We start from the raw sequence: 21,614 nt of genomic DNA on the forward strand, positions 1-21,614 counted from the left end.
AAAGTAGCAAAATCAACTGTTATAATAATATAAATAAATAATCATCAAAACTCCCATTTTAAGTAGAAAACATGACAATGTTGTAACAGGTTATACTTTATGTACTTTATGTGAAATGTACGTTAAAATATAGATATACATTCTATAAGTTGGTTATCATTCCAGAGGCGGATATAACTGCTGCAAAATATCTTGTCTGAGCACACTCATCTACAAATACATGGAATATACTGTATGTTCATTTATATAATCGGATTGAGAGTCAAGACAGATCAGCCCAAATAGAAAAAGGGATAAACCAGCGTTCACTAAAAACTCATTGAATTCACAACCACTAATGAGAGAAATAACAGCTGCAAATCCTCTCTTCTTTTTTTTTTTTAGTAAAGAAAGCTGAATGGTGACTTTCTGTGTTTCTCTTTCTGATTTTATTCAACTTTCTTCTTCACAGTGAATGAATAAATGTAACTTTTTGTACATCTAGTGGCTGCACAGCAAGTGCATTTAGGGTTATGTTAAGTATTCACTCATTTTAAATGTTGAACGTAGCTCTAAAAGCTTGTGGATGAATACTAAAAAAGAAATTGAACAGGAGCTAGACACAACATGAATGCTGATTCAACATAACCTCTTAAATCATCTAATGACCAATATTCCTCTAAAATACCTTAAAAGTTGGATCAAACACAGGGCTCATGCATCTCTTTCAAATGGTTGATCTTATTTTCCATTTGCTGCAATTAGGAGTGATTGCACCAATTATTGATTAATGTAGTTTTTTGCTGGTCCTACAGCTCTTTTGTTTTAGGTTTTCAGTCACAAAGAAAAGAACATTTGAGGGCATGTGTTTTTAATCATCTACAGTAAAACATCAGAACAACATATTTCAAGTTTTGTTATAAAGGAGAAGTATATATACTTTACTTTTTCACTTCATACTTTCAGCTACATAATCGTAAACGAGCAAAACAAATGTGTGTGCTGTCAAACTGAATGTAACTCAAAGTTTAGAAGGCCAGCTAAACCTGGAGAACAGTAACCAAAGAATTTATCTTCTCCAAGTGTCAGAACAACAACCTGTTAAACAAAAATGAAAGCATTACCTCGAAGGACAACTTATCAGCTGAATATACTTATTTATAAGTAAATAATTTAATTTATCGGCAGCTATGTCATGTTTCTAGAACTGTAAATCCTTGAGAGAGTGTTATTGTAGAGAGAGAAGTTAAACCTGGTATTCAACAGCGCAATCTTTAATGACTTGGTGAGGAAAACAGGAAATGTATTAAAATCTCCTGAAGGATCTTCAGAAGAGCATACAATTGGAGATGTTCAGTGGAATTATAAATAAAAAATGCTGAACTGAAAAAAAGACATTTAAATTCAAGCTTCAAATTCAATTTAAAACAATAAACAATCAATGTTGTGTGATGCACATAGTCTGTTCCTTATATGCAAGGTCATTTTTGGCCCTTGGTATATTAAAACATCCAACCGCTCTGACCTATTTGCCTTACAAATACAGTATATCTGTGTACACAGTCAACAGGTTGTCATGTAGAATGCTTACACATTGATTTGGAAACCTTTTCCTTAGGAAAAAGAATAAACAACTTTACCATGCAAGAAGGTAACAGGTATTATCAACTGCAAATTGCTCTGAGGTTGTTGGATAAAATATACAGTATATACTTAAACCCACTGCTGTGGAAATTTTTTGTATTTTTTAAAGACACACTTTAGTAAAGCAAGGAATATGCACGAATGTCATGCTTTTGCATAGAAATGGTGTAAATTGCGTGGAGTTTCACAAATATGAGAGCCCAGGAATTAAGAGGGAAAATACAGCACACAATGACAATCTCCAGCAGAGTCTCTTTTTAAACAAGAAGATGCATGTCAATAACTTTTAATAATGTTTCTGTTTTTTTCTTTTTTCCAGTTGCAGTGAATGCAGTGAGTCTGAGCCCTGAAACCTGTGCAGTTTAATCTGTGAGGTCCAGACACCACGACTGTTCTGTGCTCTGAGTCTGGACGCCAATGCTTGACCTTTGTGATGATGTGCTCTCACTGTCCCTGCTTTCCGTAGAGCCCCCTTTTCCCAGCAGGCACTCCAGACTGGTGTGTTCTATGGCAGATGGGTCGCAGAGTGTAAGGTGGGGCTCGAGAGCATGCAATTGCGGTGATCCTGAATCCAGGGAGGATCCAAGAGGGTGGTCCGGCAACAGGGGTGGAGAAGCAGACACTGGGTGGATTGAGGGGTGCGAGTCTTCCATTTGGAAGATGGAGGTGTAAGAACTGGATGATGAGTCCAGCAGGCTGTGTGTGGATGTACTTGTAGGGGCACTGGACAAAAGACAAGCGTATTCATCACTATCACTGGGAGGCCGCAGGCACAAAGTGGGCTGGGACTGGCTGATGGCGGTCAGACTAGTACTGAGAGGTCTGTTGTCAGAGACTTCATGCCCAGCATGAGGTGCAAGGCCTGGACTTCTTCCACCCTGGAAGCCTGGGCTGACACTAAGAAGATTTGGGCTGGTCCACTGATGTGTGGTCACGCTCTCAGAGCCATGACACGGGCCTAATCGAGGTGCAGAGTTTACAGAGACGGGCGGACTGGAGGATTGAGGCCATAGGTGTGTCTCTGTTTGGGTTTCAGCAGCCCCACTGCAGCTCCGATGGCCAGTGGGTGGGACACTTTGGTGGATGTGACCGTCATGGCTCCCAGGATCGTTGTGAAGGTGGCAGGTTGAGGCTAAGTTAAAGGACATGCCTGTGTTGGGGGCTGTGGGAGGGCTGGACACCATTTGGACGCCATACGGGTATGAAGTGAGGGAGGCTTTGTAGTGATGCACAGACACGTGGGCCTGGAGGAGATGCATCAGGTGGTGCAGGCCCCTGGTGAGCTCCGATACTTCCTGGTTTAGGGTTCCCATCTGGGTAGAGAGAGCACACAGTGTAGTCAGAACATTAAAAAGACCTATCCTACCTTGCATATTCTATTATTACATTTAGCAAACGTGGTAAATTAAAGTAAAGCTTGTTGTAGTTAACCCAATTAAGTCCCCAGCACAGAGATTAGACAAATTAATCAGATTCTATCTTTAAGGTTTAATCTCAGACTCATATCCAGATATAATTCACTGATGGCCTCCCAAAAGAGAACCAAACAATTTTTGATCCCCTCTACGACTCTAAAAAAAGTCTTCTTATGCAGTAGTGAAATTCAGGGGGACACAGACTGGGGTAACTGACGCAAATACAGAAGAAAGTAGAAAATTAAGAACAAGAGAGTGAAATATGAGGGTAAGGGGGGCATATAAGGGCCATAAGTAGAGCTAGGCTGTCATCAAAATGTTTTTTTTTTTCTCCCTTAGATTGCCGAGTCAGGACTCCCGACTATCCTCTGCATTGCAGGAGTGCCCTGCTGATTAATTAATATCAACTTCAGACAGCACCTACCTGGGTCCATCTGGATCCTCTCGCTGCACCTGCTTTCCCTCTTTTTACAGTCAAATTAAGATGTGCAGGGACAGACAAAAAGTGAGTCCACTTGATCTCACTGTATGTTTCAACCTGTAAATCTACAACCCTAGCCGATAATTACATAAGAAGCCAAAAATGTATCTATGAGAAAAGTTTATGAGTTTCTGCTTGATTTGTTGGTCTGCACAGGAACTCATTTTATTTTTGAAATAGCATGCAGGTTATAATTTCTAATCACAGATTCATTAATGCTTCCGGTTTCTCATGTTCAGTCTCCCACAATACTTAAGACAGAATGCAGAGCAAAGTTGATTTGGATCTGCGAGAACTTCAACCTAAGGCTACATTATCATTGGTTCAATCAGTTTTAATTTATGCTGAGGGGCTGTTCCTTACCTTGTTGTTGAGTTGACTGATGCTCTGTCTGACTTCCTCCGTCTCCAGCAGCAGAGTCGCATTAGCCTGAGTGGAGTCTGGACAAACGAGGAGGAGAAAACGTTAACTGACTTAGAAGCACACAACTCAGGCACACCAGCGAGAGTATTTATCAGCATTAATAGGAAACAAAATTATTATGTGACTCCAGAGGATGTCAAATTACATAGACAGTATGTGCAAGTACTGTATTTATCAATATATACATGCATGCATGTATGTACATTATCTATCAGGGGTTGGACACAATATTCATGTGATGTTTTCCTGACACTGTGTAGTTGATATTAACTGAATGGGTAATTCAGTAGCAGGTTAAATTGCTTCCACAATATTATGTGTCAGAGCTATTGCAATGGAATGTGTTAATGATATAATGTCAGCCATATATGCAGTGTCTCGCAACTCTGTGGAATCAGTGAGGCACAAACTAGGAAAAAGGAAAACAAAATGCAGGCAATCCTCTGGGAGGCGCTGTTGGATCGCCAGAACAACCAAATGAATCAGGAAGTCCATCCTAAACCAAAGTTTTTAGAAACACTTTTGGCATTATACAAGCTGTATTGTACATACATTGTTACTGTGTGCTGCTGTTTTGCATCTCTGCAATCAGTCCTCATTATAGTAAAGTAAATTAGATGGACTTTAACTGAACTGAATAAGATGTTCATCTCAGTCTGATCATCAGTGAAAGCTCAGGTCAGATAATCAGCTTTGACCCCAGTTGTCCTTTAACATATCCTCTGACTCTTTGAATGCCTGGCTGTCATTTCACTCCCCTGTGCTCTCATATTTCCCCAGAAGGAGGCAAGGTACCACTGTTGTAGCCACTGTTTGAACTCCCGAGTTCACCTCAAGCCATCTGGCACCCAGGTGACCCTCGCAGCTGGTGGTGGTTTGGCTTACCTTGGGTGCTGCCTCCTGTGCTGGCTCTAGGCCCGGTGTGCTCCACGTTGAAATGGAACGTGTGGCCATTGTCTTCGATGCCGTCCACGACCCTGGCAGGCGGGGGTGAAGAGGAGGGAAGCTGGAGTTAATGTAACAGTATAGCTTTTTCAATTATCATTGGAGCCAGTAGATGACCCAAGAATGTGCCATGAGAGCTGCTGCTGGCACAGTCCCATGTGGGTTTGAACATGAGGAGAAGAGCCCAGTCTGGAGGGGCGGACATCTGAGCCCTCTGAACCAGCACTTACCCATATCTAGGACTTACTGGATGACTTAGGGATCCATTATGAATACTGATGGTTGGGGCTGGAGGATAAGGTGCTGTGGTAATGAAATGCAGTGACATCTGTTGAGATATGCAACTCAAGTACAATCCCTTTACATTAAGTAGATGGTGCAGGTTTCTGAAGCATGACTTTAGGTGTCCAGTACTGAAACACATTCTATGGCTGCCATAACTAGGGTGAATATATTAACATAACGTGGTCAACCAAATTAGATGTCTATCAGGTTGAAACTATATATATATATATATAAATATATATATATATATATATAAACCTTTATTTAAACAGGAAATGTCCCATTGAGACACAGTCTCTTTTATAAGGGAGTCCTGTATAAACTGGGTATCTAAGAAAGATATGAAGTAGTGGGAAAGGCAAATTAGACTATAACAAACACATAAAAAGAGGCATCAATGCCCATGGTATATTGGTGTGGTTAATGAAGCAAAGCATTGTGAAATGGTTTAAAAGTGGACATAAAGTCTCTATGCTTTAAAATCTGGTGGGAAACCACTGTGTTTCAGAAGAAGATAAAACATTATCATGTTGCTACTCATTACACTTGCAGACTAAAAAGAAATATTTTTCAAGTAATGAGATGCAAAGAAGAATAATCATAGAAACTTTCCACTGTAATGCAATTCAATACAATCTTGAGCCTACGTTGGACTGCACGTTAAAGGTGAAGACTTTCCTCTATCACAGGGGTTTTCATATTCTGAGACTGTGGGCCTCCCCCCAAACAAATCTTGGAAAACGTGTTCGGTTTCGCTCAATTCCTGGATGCCAATGTGATCATGATTATGTTATTTGATCCCATAGACACTCAACAATGAGCCAAGATAGCCTGATCTCTGTAACTCAATCACACATTTTAACCTCCTTTTGATAACTAATGTAATGACTTTTCACTGCCATTCACTGAGCCTCCCCTGAAACAGTTTGGAATCACCCCAGGGAGGCCTGCCTCTGCTCTATCATATACTATACAGTATGTAACAGATGGGGGAAATTACTAGAAACACTGTCCCATATAATGAAATGTAATATAGCACCACCACAAAGTACAGATTCAAACTGCATTAGCAAATTGAATCAACAGTGAATGAACAGTGCTGTCAACACAAACTAGACATTTTAGTACATTGTTATTATATTACACTGCATTGCGTTACTTTTCTGTTTTACTCAAAAACGTCATTAAGACTTAAGAGAAAGTTTAGCTTGCTTTCTGCTTGTGTTTTGAAAACTGAATTTGAGGATAGCTCTCACAATACCTCGGACTGAGATCTGGGGGTCCGAAGCAGGTGACAGTTGGGATGAGCAGCTTTGAAGGCTTTTGCTCAGCCCCTGACTCTTCCTGGGTTGACGTTGAGGCAGAGGTGGCTGCAGGGGTGCTGTGCTCTTTTTTCGATGGTGGCTGAGGGGATGAGCTCGGCCCGTGGAGACCACGGCTGAGATTTGGTGAACGGCAACGTCGCAGGGCGTTGAACTGCCTCAACTCATCCCCCAGGAGGTTCCCCAGGGACGTGCGGCGAACGGGGCTGCTGAAGCTGGGCAGCTGGAGATTGCGACGGGAGCGGGTAGCTGGGGAGAGGTGGAAGGAGTTGTCAGAGTCATCACCCTGTGTTTCCACAATAGAGGGGAGCCTGGAGTCCTAAAAAACAGGAAATACAATGTGCAGCATTAATAACTGTGTACTTTCTAACGTGCCTGAGCACTAATACAATTTGAAAATACTGGAATTATAATTACATGAATATTGCAGTATTTGGAAATATTGGAATCATGTTACATTTTTTAATTTTTTTTAAAAGCCACTCATAATACCTTTCCATCTTAAACATTTCACAAGTAATCTGGAACATAATAACACTTTGTATTTTAAATGGTGCTGATAAAGAGCAATTATTATGTCATTTAGATTTTAATGAGTTACAGCGCTCTATGTTCCAAATTAATCAACCTGTAGGGGAAGTCATTGCACAAACCCTCCCACAACCGCCCTGCGACAGTATGACCCATAAAAGGGACATATTATATTACCTTGAAACACCAGACACACCAGGAAAAAACAGGAATATATGCATATATATATGCATATGCACCTAGTCTAATACAATTTAAAAACAGACTTTGTGAGTGCATTATATCTTATAACTATGTTAAGGAAACCATGTATTATGGAAAAGGGAATAATGACACATCTGAGAGAAGAAGAGGACTGAATTCGAACTGAACTCACATGGGAAAGCCTTGGTGACCTTGAAAACCTGCCGAGGCCCTGCAGGAATAAAAAGAAACAGGGGTTACAGAAGACAGCCTTAGGACAAAAGGTATCTAAAATGTAAACTTTATTTAACCTTGAAATATTCAAATGAACCCTCGCAATGACATCTTTGGAAATTAAAGGGCCCCTGTGCATTGTTAACACCCATGTTTACTAGCTTGCAGTCATGGCCTTCCCCATCTTTATTGGCGCTTTGCAGCATATTTTGGCGTGTTACCACCACCTGTTAACCAGCAGAACAGTGTAACACCACTGGCAGTTCCACAGTGCTACTAGAGATCAAAAACTCCACAGGGAAATTTTTATTAATTTTGGCAACGTCATTTACAAAACTGTGTAAAATTCAGATTTGTTATGTACTGTTTATCCACAGGAACTCTTTTCCCTTTTGCCACTATCTAAATGACCTTGGCCAGCGGTAAAGCCTTTGCTACACAAGCTGAATCGTGTAACCGATCCTTTTCCTACCCTCAAGTGCAGAGGGATTCCAGCGAAGGTTTGTCTTTCTGCTGGGGTATAGAGAAATTGCTAGCAATTCAGCATAATCACCAGCGGGATGGCAAATGAAACTGTGGTAGTGTGAAGGCTTCCCTCATGTGAAAAATGTGCTTCTGACAACATGGCTTAATGTGACAACACAAGCCACAGTCTGCCGCTCTACCAGTATAGTGTCAGTAATGCTCTTTAATGCAAGAAGCTAATTCACTGAAGATAGATAGATAGATTTAATCCTTCATTGAAGCACAATATTGAACTTAAAATCATCACCACCTTAAAGGCAATTAAAGCAAAAATATAACTAGCTGAGGGAACAAATCTGTGAGTCTAATCATGGCAGAAAAACTAACCCTGGAGCAACATGGTATGATTAACTAGCCAGCCAGAAACATTGGTGCCAAATGACGTTAAATGAACATCAATATCAATTAATGTTGCCACAAGTGTCTCACATAGAAAAGTGGGTTTTCAGTGACTTAATTGTAGGGGCTTTTTTTCAGTCACTCACAAGTGTGCCATCTTTTATCTTTTAATAAGAACAGACCTTGTTACAATATGGTATCCATGTGCACACAAGACCGGGTTATGAAGGGTTACTTTTCTCACTGTTTACATGGTCAATTCAGTCACTGGAATCACAAATATAAGAGTTTCACATGCTAGCAGAGTGAATAGAGTTTGTTAGGGTTTTGTGTAATGTGTCACCTGTCCTTCAAATCCAGAATACATTTTGTTTGATCTGCTACAAGAGTCTAGAAAGTCTAGAAAACACCAACCCAGAATCAGTAAAAGAGGGCAAACTCTGGGGGATGTAAACATGATGACGTGACTTGTAGATTCACAAAACTACTAAATTACTATAATTATTATAATAAAAGCTTGACTGAGTAAATGCTTTGCTTTGTTTGTTCCCACAGATTTATTCAGAAACTGGTGTTGGTGGTTAATTTGGGACAAAAACCACCTGGCACAGTTGATGAAAAGTACAGAAAGGAGATGACAAAAATAAATGTCACCTCCTCTCTGTACTTTTTCAGCCCACTCCTGGTTGTTGTTGTTATCAAATCCAACATGTCAAAAACACTGAGCTCACCATCTCTCTAACTTTCAAAAAAACATCTTTTTTTTTTTTTGCACACTGGTTACCAGTGGCTGCCTTTATCAACTTTGTTAAACTGTCATATGAGGCATCAGAGGGTTAGCATCCCAATAACTCCTGACCGACCAAGTTGTTCTTCACACACCATGACTACTGACTTCTTAACTCTCCCTGTGGCGACACGGTCATTATAATCCAACACATTTTGACTCAGTTGTGGCTCCCTGGTGGTTGAATGACCTTCCCGCTCTGCCCAGGAGTGCACAGTCACGCTTTATATCTGAAAACTTACCTCCTTTCAAAAACAAGCCATGCTCCTAGCTCTTCGACAGATGCGTACATGATCAAAATGGACCTTAAACCTGCAATAACTGATATTTTTTGGCCAATTGAGGGCAGCAGAAAAAAGTTAGGATAGCGTGAACTTGTTAGCAAAGAGTTATTTAAATCCTACGGAAGCCATAAGCGGCCATCCATTCAAATATTTATTTTATTCCGTTTTCCCGTGATAACGGGATAATTTTTTCGTGTTCTTGAGATAACAAACCATAGCTGAATACAGGGGTCAGTGGGTGAGTTTCTTGATGATAATTTCAGATAGATTATTATTATCACTGGTTAGCTCAGTTGGTAGAGCACAGGGCTCCCGCTCTCAATGATTTTTTTTCTTCTTTTATAATGTAAATGTAAACGTTTAATGTGTGTTTTTTATTATCCTCTTCAATAAAGTTGTTATGAAGAGATTCAGAGGAATCCAATCACACATTTCCCAACGGCTATTTAGGTTCGGAAATGGCCGTCAGGAAATGTGTAACATTAAATGGACTCCCCTGAATGAGAAGCGCAGGAATTTCTTCTGCCTGTGAATGATGGGGAAATGAAAAGTCCATAGGTTGATGGATGTGGACCAATCGGCGGGATGCACACAGTCCAGCAACAGTCTCTTCATAACAACTTTATTGAAGAGGATAATGAAAGAGAAAAAACAAGTTGGTCTACTGTGAGGTTCAAACTAACAATCCTGCAACTATGAGTCCTATGCTAACAGCTGAGCTAACCAGTGACATTAAAACACTGAAATTACCGTAGAGAAACATTACTGCCGACCTCATGTTAAACTACTGTTTTGTTATCTCGAGATCACGAGAAAATAATCCCGTTATCACGGAGTAAAAAAATTATTTGAATGGATGGCCGTTTGGGCTTCTGTAAAATACCCTTCAGTGTGGATGCAATATTAGCATTCGTGCTGAGCAGGTAGTGTACAGTGTGTTTTTAGAGCTTTCTCACTTTCTCACTCACAGATTTATGCTGTTTTTTGCATAATTAAAAAAGCTGGTAATCAAAAGGTTTAAACTTATTTGACAGTTTTGATTTTCAAAACTGCTAAAATGCAGGCTTAAAGGTTAACTTGAAAGCAGGATAAATGTAAATATATATATATATACACAGACACTTTTGTCCCTGTCTCTCTCCACCAGGAAACTACTGAAAAGAATTTAACTGACACCACTGCAATAACAGTTAAAATTAAATTATAGCGTTGACAAAAAAAAACAAATTTTCCATCTGGCAGTTTGGGTTTTTCCCTTTTAGGCAAGATAAAGTGCTCCCTTTAGGATACCTAGTACTGTAATAGGCATTCCTACAATCTGTTTCTTTGGCAGTATTTCATTATAATTGACTGATTGCAGTACAGTCAGCATACAATTCTCGAGTATCTCTCGAGTGTAAAAGGACCTCCCATCCTTCAAAAACCACCCACTGTGAGGATGTGGATGAAACTATTATGACTGTATATATGTGTGTGTGTGTGTGTGTATGTCAGGAGTCTGTGGGAGTCCTAGCACTGCTTCATCCTGTCAGGGGGGCGCCGGTGCCCTGGCTTTGTGCTTGAGCTAAACTCTGAGCAGATGGTATGAGAGAAGTAGTGAGCTAGTACTTGTAATCAGCCACGCCCTAGAGAAGCCTGCTTAAATCAGAATTAAAGACTGTAATAACTCGTACTTGTACATACTTGTAATGTATGTTTCTGGCATCTATGTACCAAACATATCTTCTTTTTTCACAGAGATTGCATGCTGGTTAAGCTTTTCTGTCACATAAGCATGGGTTATAAGCTGCCAAATTTTACCTATGATGTCTCTTTATGGAATCAAACTCCTCAAACATAATCATTCTGTTTTTGAAGCCCTCATTAATACAGTTTTCCCTCAGCATGACTGACAGAAAGACATCCGGCAATTAACACAGCCAGCAGAGATGTCCTGTCTTTCATGTTCCAAACCAAACGGGGGTGGGGGGGACGAACAAACAAAACAAAATAAATAAACTAATGAGCAACAAAAACTTCATACAATGGGAAAGGTCTGTGAAACTAAGATAGAATGCTTGAAGCAAATACAAAATGCTTGAGACAGACAATAAGGATGATTGGGAAAGTCCTTGGGGAGCTTTAGTTAGTTTTGTCAGTCACACATCAAAGACATCTTGGCATTCATTTGTTTTGATCTTACGGTTCAACAAAATGCCACACAAAATAGCCACTGAACTTTGCCGCACTGTGTCTTTAATTAATGAAATTATTCCATGATTGGGGTTTCAAGAGGCATCAAGAGATTATATAACAACAATGACTGAAAACATGGCTAAATATGATACATCAACAGGTGCATTTTCCCCACAGATGGAGGATTATCTTGCTTCACGTAATGCTTTCTTAAATAACTATTAAGGGGTAACAGGCAGTACTGAGAGGAGGTCAGTCTCTGGGTGTAATGTCATCCTGCTGTGCTTTGGGTTGGCGACAGGGAAACGATACGGCGGCTTGACAGTGGCACCCACGCGTGGTAATTGGTGTGACAATCAAGCCACCAACAGCACTTTGGTTGCTGTGGTAGAACAAGTGTCAAGGACAGAGACAAAGGCACCTTAGGGGGCACAAATGTGTTGGTATGTTGTGTCCTCTATTCCAAAGAGAGACAAATGAAGGGGGTAACTGTGAGGTTGTAGAGTCTGCTGAGGTGCAATGTAAAAAAATAATAATTATAAACAATACTACAACAATGGCCACTTTTTACATGTTAAAACTGTCATCTGAATGTGTATAAGCAAGTAACAAAACCACCCCAGAAAAGGAAAAATCTACCCTACATATAAAAAGAATAATAAGATGTCTGGATCCATTTTTAGTCAGTAAACAGGATCAATAGATAAATGTATAATAAGAGAACATTTTTACGCTACCATACATGAAAAATAAAGATTTGGTGTTAGCCCCCTTAAATAAAAGAGCAACTGCCTTTCTTGCCACTTCTTGACTCTTTTGCATCATCAAGAGGTTTAAAAGCCATCCTAGATGTGTAAAAAAAAAATTCTCCACTAACAACAGCCTCAGCTGAAGGAAGAATGCAATGAAATCAGACATATTTAAGTTACCTATCACCACCACTCTCCTCGCCTCTCCATCTACATTTACTGTATATCTACACATGTGGGTATGACACTGGATATAAGGCTTGTGGGTAGGTAGGCTCAGGTTTAAGCATACTGAGTGACTGTCACAGGTTGACAACTGTGAGAAAAGGAACACTAATGATACATTTAATCAACACCACATTTAAGTGTGCGAGGGTGTGTATTGTACCTCGCTCTGGCTGCCCTCACGCAGGTTGTAGGTGAGGTTGTTGTGAATGTCTGAGGCGAACACACTGGCATACTCAGGGTAGAGTCCCAGGACGTCTTTCAGGCCACGCACACTGATATACTGGAGGTCACAGTAGGTCAACGCCTTCACGTCAGCATTGGTCTTGATAACTTGGTCTGTTCCAGGCAGGTCAGACCCAATCAGGTCCCCTTTTCCTAAAATGAAAACAATAAATATTCACTTTCTTGATCCACATTATACTGTTGTACACCTTAAACATGATGCAAGTCACATGACCACACAAGACAAACCTAATATTGCTAGCACCGTGGTGTCTTTTAGCACCTCCAGAGACCCAGAGCAGACGAAGTAGTTGGCATGCAGCGCGTCCCCCTGACGAATGAGGTACTCCCCAGGGACGCAGAAGGAGGTTTTTATATGGAGGGAGAGCGAGCGCAGACAGCCTCGACTGGCCCCCGTAAAGACCGGCAGCTGGAGGATGTCCTTATTCAGCTGCATGGCGATGTCGGCCCGCAGCTCATCAGGGAAGTCATGCAGGAGCTGTGGATGTGTGACAGATGAAATGAGGTGCGACACTGACTGATAGTGACTGATACTTAGGGAATGGATTGTGTTGCCACCAGTTATCCTTTTTTGAATTTCAATAGGATGACAACTGATAGTGTACAGGCGGCCATGTGTTTACAGCTGCAGGGAGTTGTGAATGGATTGTAGAACAGCTTTCAGTGCTCAAATTCCATCTAAACATTGCCCTGAAGTTTCTTTAGGGCAGCCAGCACAATGTACAAAAGTATTACATGTCCACAACAATGAAAGGGACTCCTACCTCGTTGGCATCTATACCATTGTTGACAGACCATGTCGTCTGGAAGTACTCCAGCATGCGTTGTTTGAGCTGCTGGGGCAGATGGTGGACACGGATGAAGTCCTTCAGGTCCTTCATGCGTGTGTGGTAGAGAGAACGCCGCGAGTACATACGCTGGATGATGGCCGTCACGTTACCAAACACCAGTGCGTGCATCAGAGCTGTGTGAGAGATGGAAACAGACAGTAATTGTTAATATAAAGGCTGAATATTTGTTTTTCAAGATAAAAATATATTTTTAGGTTAATTTCTAGGTTATTACAATTTGAATGGGTTAAATTGCAAGAAAAGAAAAATGTACTTTTTAAGGTGACTTTTTTTTTTCACTGCTTTCAAGCGGTATCGATGACCCGAGATAACGACCCCACTGAGGTTAAATAGCTGAGTTTCCCTGCCAATAGCTGAGTTTCCCTGCCAGTCAGTCAGAACTGAAGAAGTCCTTTGGATAAGGGACGAAACGTCTTCCAGTAGCTTCAACCTAGTCCAGTTGCCCTTCATTTTAACCTTCGTTGGATAACTATGACCTGGATGACTGAGAATCTTCATAGACATCTTGCTTTCAAACACTTTTTCTGCTATAAAATAAAAATATAGTTTTATATTGATCACTACCCAGTCATCTTCACTTGTTACTGTTTATTTGATCTAAACAGAGACCACAGTAATTTACAGCTTTGGTTATATCACTGTTCTGACAAGCAGTCTGAATTAAAAACAAACTCACAATAATAATCTCCTGGGTTGTTGCACTAATAATTGCCATCTCAGCTAAAATAATTTGTTTATTGGTATATAAAGATGGCAACAAACTGTGTCTTAAAGGCCAGCCAAACCATCCAACCTAGTTCCTGCTGAATTTCTTGCACTGGCATGCCGAACAGAGGCACTGTTATGCCAGGACGCCAGAGGGAGAATGTTCCCTGGTGTCAGACATACCGCCGACAAGCATGGTGCAGATGGAGAAGATCTTCTCGGCATTGGTGTTGGCACAGACATTGCCAAAGCCCACACTGGTCAGGCTGCTGAGGGTAAAGTAAAGGGCAGCGATGTAGGAGCTGCGCACCGTCGGGCCGCCCACTGTGCTGTTGATGTAAGGCGTTTCCAGACGTTTGCCCAGTTCATGGAGCCAACCTTGAAGGAGGAGGCAGAGGATGAGATAACCGTGTTCAAAGGTTATGGTTCATGTTATGTTTATGGCTGTGTGGCCTCTGTCAACCTGGTCTAAGAGAGACAAAAGTGTATATTTGGGTCTGTGTGGGCATGTTTGTGTGTGTCAGAAAGAGATTTACAGCAGTGAAGGCTGGCATGTCAATGCGGGACACGGTAGAATCATAATGACTCCTCCAAGGATAAATAAGGCAGAGTGTTAATTATAAATTATTACCTAACCTCCCTATTGACACATATACTATACTGACAAAAGATGCACAATTACCCACACTGAATTGGACCAGGTGTCTCATTTTGCAGTACTCTTCAGTATGTCACAGTATGTGTGTTACTATTTATGGTTGTTGAAAAAATCATATATGGCTGTTAAGCTGCTATTCTTTAATCTGATACAGGCTAAACATCTGTCAGTTTTTGATTATGGGTTTTATTGTTCTCCATGTTGAACCACTTTCAAACAGTGACACAAACAAGACATTAGGCCGCTGCTTCTTAGCAGCCATTTTTCATCTTTTTATCTGGTTTCAGACAGTCCTCATTAGAGCCCCAGAGTATGGTGTTCGCCACCATCTCACTACTCAGCAGAGCTAGACATCCCAATAGGTGTGCCATGACTATTTATAGCTTAGTGAGGAGACAACAAATGTCTACTCACTGTATTGGCAAAATCTAGTCTATGGTCTTGTTTGTTGGACTATTTAAACAAGGAAACAACTGGCTGACATAGCATCTATGGTAACCGATTCAAGTAGTCAAGTAGGTAGTCAGCACTGTGCCTTTAATAACATATTATTTTTATTTCCTGTAAGTGAAAACAATGAATAAGTGATGGCACATGGTAAAACTCTGTTGGAACTATTACTTTATCCTTTCCAGATAAAAGGAAATATTGCACCAAACCTGACCTTCAAACTTTCACTTCAACAAGGCTTCAGTGAGACTTACCAATGTGCCAGGTCCCATTGTTCTCCATCTCCATGTGTCCAATCATGTACCAGATGCAGGCCATCCAATGTGCGAGCAGGGCAAACACCGACATTAGTAAGGTCAGCACCATGGAGCTGTACTGAGAGTAGCGTTCCAGTTTCTGAAGCAGACGAAGGAGGCGCAGCAGGCGCACAGTCTTGAGCAGGTGAACCAAGGAGGTCTGAAATGCAGAGGCCAATATGCGGGGGCATAGTGACAGAGAATAGAAGGGAGAAAGTGAATCCCTCTGCCCTGTTGTATCTTGACACACTCTGAGTGTATATACACTGCATATACACAGCTGAACATCACAGCTTGAACAAGCTTTGTTCAAACAAATTTGTTTGTCACTATTTTGGGAGTAATCGTCACACAGGCAGGCAGTAGCAGCCTTTTACAATGCAAGGCACCAATACATTTTAGGAGAAATTGGTATGTATATATTTGCTGCTTGTATCAGCAGTCGCAGAGGGCAGTGGAAAAAAAAGAAGACCGAACATATTAGTGTCCAGTTGTACTCACCACTGAGATGTGGACGGCATACAGCAGATCAATAGGCAGGGCAGCCACAAGGTCCACAAAGAACCAGGTGGTGGCGTAATGAATGCAAATGGAGCGCGAGTCATACACCACCTGCCCTGACTGGCTCACATAGGTGGTGCGGAAGTTCAGGATGATGTCTGCAAATACAGAGGCTGAAGGTAAGTGTTATCTGCCAGTTGTTAAAGATAGTATAGTGTTTGACTGTTAAAATGAAATGGAAAAATGGAAAAGTGAGGAAAGATGTGTCACAAGCTCAGATTCCATCACATGGTTCACTTGTGTGTGATGCTTACTTTAGACCACACCATGATGTTTGTCTTTCACACTTTTGAAAATATAGAATAGCAACATGTTAATGTAAACTTAAAATAATAATATAAATGACAAGAAATTAAATATGCATAAGGAGCTAAAGCTAAAGCTTGGCCAAACCAAGGGGAAGATATGAAACAGCCGGGATATGTCATTGTTTAAGGCATCCATCATGGATCAGTGAGTATGCTAGACTGATCATCTAACCTCAGTGTCGGAATATGACAAACACATGACAGACACAAAACCTGATTTGTCATCCAAGCTGTTGATATTTGCTGAGGTGATGTCTTATCACTCGGGACAAATTTCAGTTATGAGAAGTTACAAGAATATGATAGATAATGATAGTGACAAAATGAAACTAACAGGATTTTCGTAATTTAGAAGCACACACAGCAATGTGCAGACCAGTGTTAGCTGTAAAATCCTCCTCCTCTCTATTTCCTAACTTTTTTCTTATTCTTTATTTTGAATGCTTTTTGAGGTTTCTATTTGTTTTATATGCAATTTATCAACTGGCAACGTGACGTCACAAGAGACAAAGTGTTAGGAATGTGGTTTTTGTGTTCATGTCTTTCCTGTTTAAGTCTGTTTTTGGTTCTGTGTATCTCTGTGTAGTCTTGTTCAGTTAGTTCCTAGTCCTGTACATTAGTTAATATCTTTTGTGTTTACTCCTGGTCTTGTGTTCCCTGTTCAGTCTTGTGTATTCTTGGTTATTCACTCTGACCCATGTCTGCTTGTCTAACTGTTCTCTCTGTTACCCCCTATTGTCTCTGCCTGCCTGCCTCTCTGTTTTCCTGCTGTCTCTCTATCTCCCTTGTTAGCCTCATGTCTGTCACCTGTGTTGCTCCCGCCCTGCTCGTTATCCCTGGTATATATGTGTGGTCTTTCTGTTCAGCCCTTGTCCGGTCATTGTTCGAGTTACCCCCTGTCTGTTGTGTGGATACGCGCCATCGTCTGCCTTGCTCGTCTTGTCACCTTGTTTCCTTTGGAGTTTGGATTTCTGTTGGGATTATCTTGTTTTTTTGGACTCTGCTACCAGCCACTCTGTCAGTAAGTGTGCTCGCCTTTTGTTTGTTTTCCCTCAATAAACCCCCGTTGAACTCTACCTCCTCTGCCTTGCGTCCTGCGTTTGGGTCCTCCAACCTGCCTTACCACCACTTACCGTAACACAAAGTCTGGGGAGTGACAAGAGACAAGAGAATGAGCTTTCAAAACCAAGCAGAATAAAATGGTTTCTCCATAGCATGGTTGGTGGGGTCCCTCTTCTTGCCAAGTTGAGGGACTAAGCAATCTAATATGAACTCCAAAGTAAACCACTCTTTATCCATCCATCCATGTCCTCCAGACAGACATGTCTTCCTGGGGAAATTTGAATTGGACTCTTGCAACACATTCTCACTCCCAACCTGTCACATATAGACGCTTGGTCAAGACCCCTTGGCATTGTTTTCTCACTGGGTACCATTTTTGCATGTGCAGTGCTCAGTAAAACATCCATTTGGACTTTCAAAATAAAACATGTGGCATGTGAAATAGTTGCAAATTGGTTAGGTTTAGGAAAAGATCATGATTTGGGTTAAAATAAGTACATTAGTTGCGTATGTTGAAAGTTAGATTACTTAGTTGATTAAAAATAATCAACATTGACTATTGGTTTCACACAGTCTTTTAATAATATAAATACAAAAATACACACTGAGTCACCAGTCAGTCTGTGGTTTTGTACTGCAGTACATCCTCCTTAACATCTGCTTATTTTAAGGTTACTGTTTAAAATGCCAACTGATGTAGGCACAAAGGAGTTCTTAAACCGATTCAATTTGTACAGTTGAGCTCTGTATCATCTGCCTTATGGTAACCGCTCATAAGTAGAGTACAGAATATGGGATGGAGCTCTTTACCTATTTAAGTACCCATCGGTCAGAGAAAAAGATTGAGTTGGAATCGAATGCAATAACTTTGATTTTGATGATACAGGGAGGATCCCAAAACATACAGTAATCTGATTACACTCTCCTGATAAAATAAAAACATAATTTTTTGTTCAACTTCATGGTTGGTGCTTATGTTTAACCACCGGACTGTGCTCACCAACTTATTTATATTATCAAAATAACCTCCTCTGTTGTTTTTCCCCATTTAAAATGAGGTGATTTATGATGAACCAAACAACAAATTCCATTACTTCTGAATGACAGATATTTGTATTATGCCTATAAAGTAAACACAGCAGAATCGTTTGAATTATGTGAGTGCCTGGATGAGCCCTCATTGTGTACAGTGTAAAAGAACAGGTAAGCTGACACATCCTTGTGGAGATCTTCATGAGTTTTTAGCTGAGACAGACTAATAACTGTACAGCTGACATCCAGTTGTCCATGTTTCTGAATTAAAAAGGAAGCTAAAATCAATGAAAAGCAGCTGAGCACAAACTCTACTGTCCTCAAGATGTTTTCTAGCCAAGTACATAATGGCCGTAATAGTACTGATGTGAGAGCACCTGGTCTAAAATCATGTTTTCAGTTGGCTGGGCTTTCATAGGGACAGGAATAATTACAGCGTGTTTACAAAGAGCTGGAACACATGATGAAGCATGTTGAGGTTGAGCCACCACAATTCATCCCTTGGGTGCTTCCCTATGGAGGTTAACCAGGCATTATCAACTGGGAGGAGTCCCTGGGAGAGACTCAGGACATCCTGAAGGGACTACAAAACCAGGCTTGCCTAACTAGGGGGACTTTCAGGGAAAAATTATGCCTGGGTTGCTTTTATTGCCCTGTTGCCATAGCTGGAAAGAGTTGCAAAAAATGGATAGATGTTGGATAAGAATCCAGACTTAACTTGGGCCTGAAAATTAATGGATGGAATTGGCTTGAGGATGGTCCTACCGAGTATTTAGTTGAGCCACAGCACAAGAACTTTTACTGGGTAAAATCAGGAAGGCATGTCTTTCACAGTAACTTCTAAACCTGATGATACACGGGGGTAACTTTTTGAGCAATGTTGCTGGGCAATCTTCCTGGTGGCAATGTGACTGTTTTGAACGGATAGCGGCAGGTGGGGCGGGTGGCGGAATGATGGGGGAAGGGGATTACGGTACTAATTTTTACTCATTACCATTGATGGCTAAATTGCCCAGCACCAATTGCTCTAAAAGTTGCTCTGTTTATCATCAGCTTCACTCACCTATAATGAAGAGGAATTCCACTACAATGTCAGTGGTGACAGTGGAGCGTGCATCTGTGGTGGTATCATCATGTGGAGTGAAGCTGACGTTGTAGGGCACGGTGACAGCCACGTAGAAAGTGGCTATAAGAATTAACCAGTCCCACAGGGCTTTGGACACACTGTAGTGGAGCAGAATGAAGCGAGACTTCTGCACTGCTGCCACTTTGTACTCTGGTATCGAAGGCTTTTCAATGATGCTCTGTAAGAGAACAGGTAGAATATGTGCAGAAGTGCAACAATATCTTGGTAAAAAACAGTCATTCATATATATTTTTATACACACACACATACACTAACATTCTCTTGAATTTCAAGCTTACATTAATAAACACACAAAGCCCATTAGAGAAGCTGCATATATGAATAACTTGATAACCAGATGGTCACGAGGTGGAGTGCTGTGAAAATAAATGATAATCAGATGGGCATGGCAGTGCCAAGATTTTGGAGAAACGGACAATAAAAACCTCTTGTGCTCTGACTGCTGATGATTCAGTACAGTAGGCAGCTCAAGTGAAACAGATATGGTAATGCTGCTTGTTATCTCTTCTTGACAGCTTCCTTTAGAGAATGATAAACCTTTTAAATGGCCATGCATTAACAACACACAATGGCAGAGATAGTACTGTGGTCAACGAGGGGGAAACTTATTACCAACAGTGACACCTGATAATTTCATACATGACTTAGTCTTGGCTTGACTTCATCCTTCCAAATGCCATTTGTGCTTTATGTCTCAGGTGAGACTGCACAATGGAAGCTGAGCTATTACAAGGAAATGAGGGGAACTAGGAACATCAGCTGCTTATATTTTTGAAGGTCCTGCTTATTCATTCCGATCATTTCATTTTTATTGAGAAAATCCAATTGTATAAAGTATGAATTGCTTTTGCTGATGAGGTGGGGAGTCCATTTGGAACATAATGAGTCTGCAGCTCTCCAAACGGGGCCATGCACTTGGCAGATAATAACCACGTTTTGGAGACAGGAGTAGAAGCTATTGCATTTGACAGTGGTGAGGGGGAAACAGAAAGGCAAGATAAACGAGCAGTAATCCCTCCAAGAACAATGTGGCCACTTTGTAAACAGGTGTGGGCAAGCAACAAAGAGGCTGGTTAATGAAGACTTAACCTGAGAAGGGCTCTGAAGCTGCCTCGTTGACTTGAAAGGAACACAGATGCTGTGCTTTCAGACCAAAAGCGAAGCGAGCGCTTGTGGCGACGGCCTTCGCGTGATTTGAAAATTTCCAACTCGAGCGCATTTTCGCGGGTTCTAATCGCCTTCTCACGTTGTGTTTGAACACTTGCAGCAAATGTACTCGTGAGGAAAGTGTCACAAGGATTAAATTTGCGTTTAGTCTGAAAGCACTATCATGGATTATTTGAAAAGTAACTGGGAGACAACTGACAACCTTTTCTTGTCCTTCAAAAAGAAAAGAAATGCTAAATGACACACTGTGTGAATGAAAGAAAGGAAACATATAACATTTCAAATTGTTCCCAGTGAAACAACTTTCAAAACTGAACTGATCATGGCTGCTTGACACTGGATAAAAAATACAAATAAAAAAGTAAGTTATCACAGTATCCATCAGTAGGTGGGTTTTCATGACATTTGTAACCACAGTGGAAAATCAAGAAGATCTTGCTGACTGCCATCAACAGCTGTTGGACTTTAATGATATTTCTAGCTATGTCATCCAAAGCTGGACAGTTTAATTTAATTTCGTCACAGAGGTCAGGACGCCCACCTGACCTTTGGCACTTGAGGCAGACAGCTGAGGACATTCAAATGATTAGAAAAGAAAAGCCTGG

General features: G+C 40.9%; 1 protein-coding gene across 1 annotated transcript in view; it reads right to left on the reverse strand.

Moving 5' to 3' along the window:
• Positions 1–816: 816 nt before the first annotated feature.
• The window catches only part of LOC119916084 (potassium voltage-gated channel subfamily H member 4-like), a 37,596-nt gene continuing 16,798 nt past the window's right edge, over positions 817–21,614 (reverse strand). The window contains exons 5-16 of the mRNA XM_038735958.1: positions 19,759–19,999; positions 16,234–16,391; positions 15,691–15,892; positions 14,512–14,706; positions 13,537–13,736; positions 13,001–13,250; positions 12,690–12,904; positions 7,402–7,440; positions 6,434–6,813; positions 4,828–4,919; positions 3,883–3,959; positions 817–2,936 (exon numbers count right to left, since the gene is read on the reverse strand). Coding sequence (XP_038591886.1) covers positions 1,986–2,936; positions 3,883–3,959; positions 4,828–4,919; positions 6,434–6,813; positions 7,402–7,440; positions 12,690–12,904; positions 13,001–13,250; positions 13,537–13,736; positions 14,512–14,706; positions 15,691–15,892; positions 16,234–16,391; positions 19,759–19,999 — 3,000 coding nt within the window. The 3' untranslated portion in view covers positions 817–1,985. The remainder of the gene's footprint in view (positions 2,937–3,882; positions 3,960–4,827; positions 4,920–6,433; positions 6,814–7,401; positions 7,441–12,689; positions 12,905–13,000; positions 13,251–13,536; positions 13,737–14,511; positions 14,707–15,690; positions 15,893–16,233; positions 16,392–19,758; positions 20,000–21,614) is intronic.

This window comes from Micropterus salmoides, unplaced genomic scaffold (genome assembly GCF_014851395.1).
Source record: "Micropterus salmoides isolate LMB-PRFRI ecotype aquatic unplaced genomic scaffold, ASM1485139v1 Ms_hic_scaffold_21, whole genome shotgun sequence".
Taxonomy (NCBI): domain Eukaryota; kingdom Metazoa; phylum Chordata; class Actinopteri; order Centrarchiformes; family Centrarchidae; genus Micropterus; species Micropterus salmoides.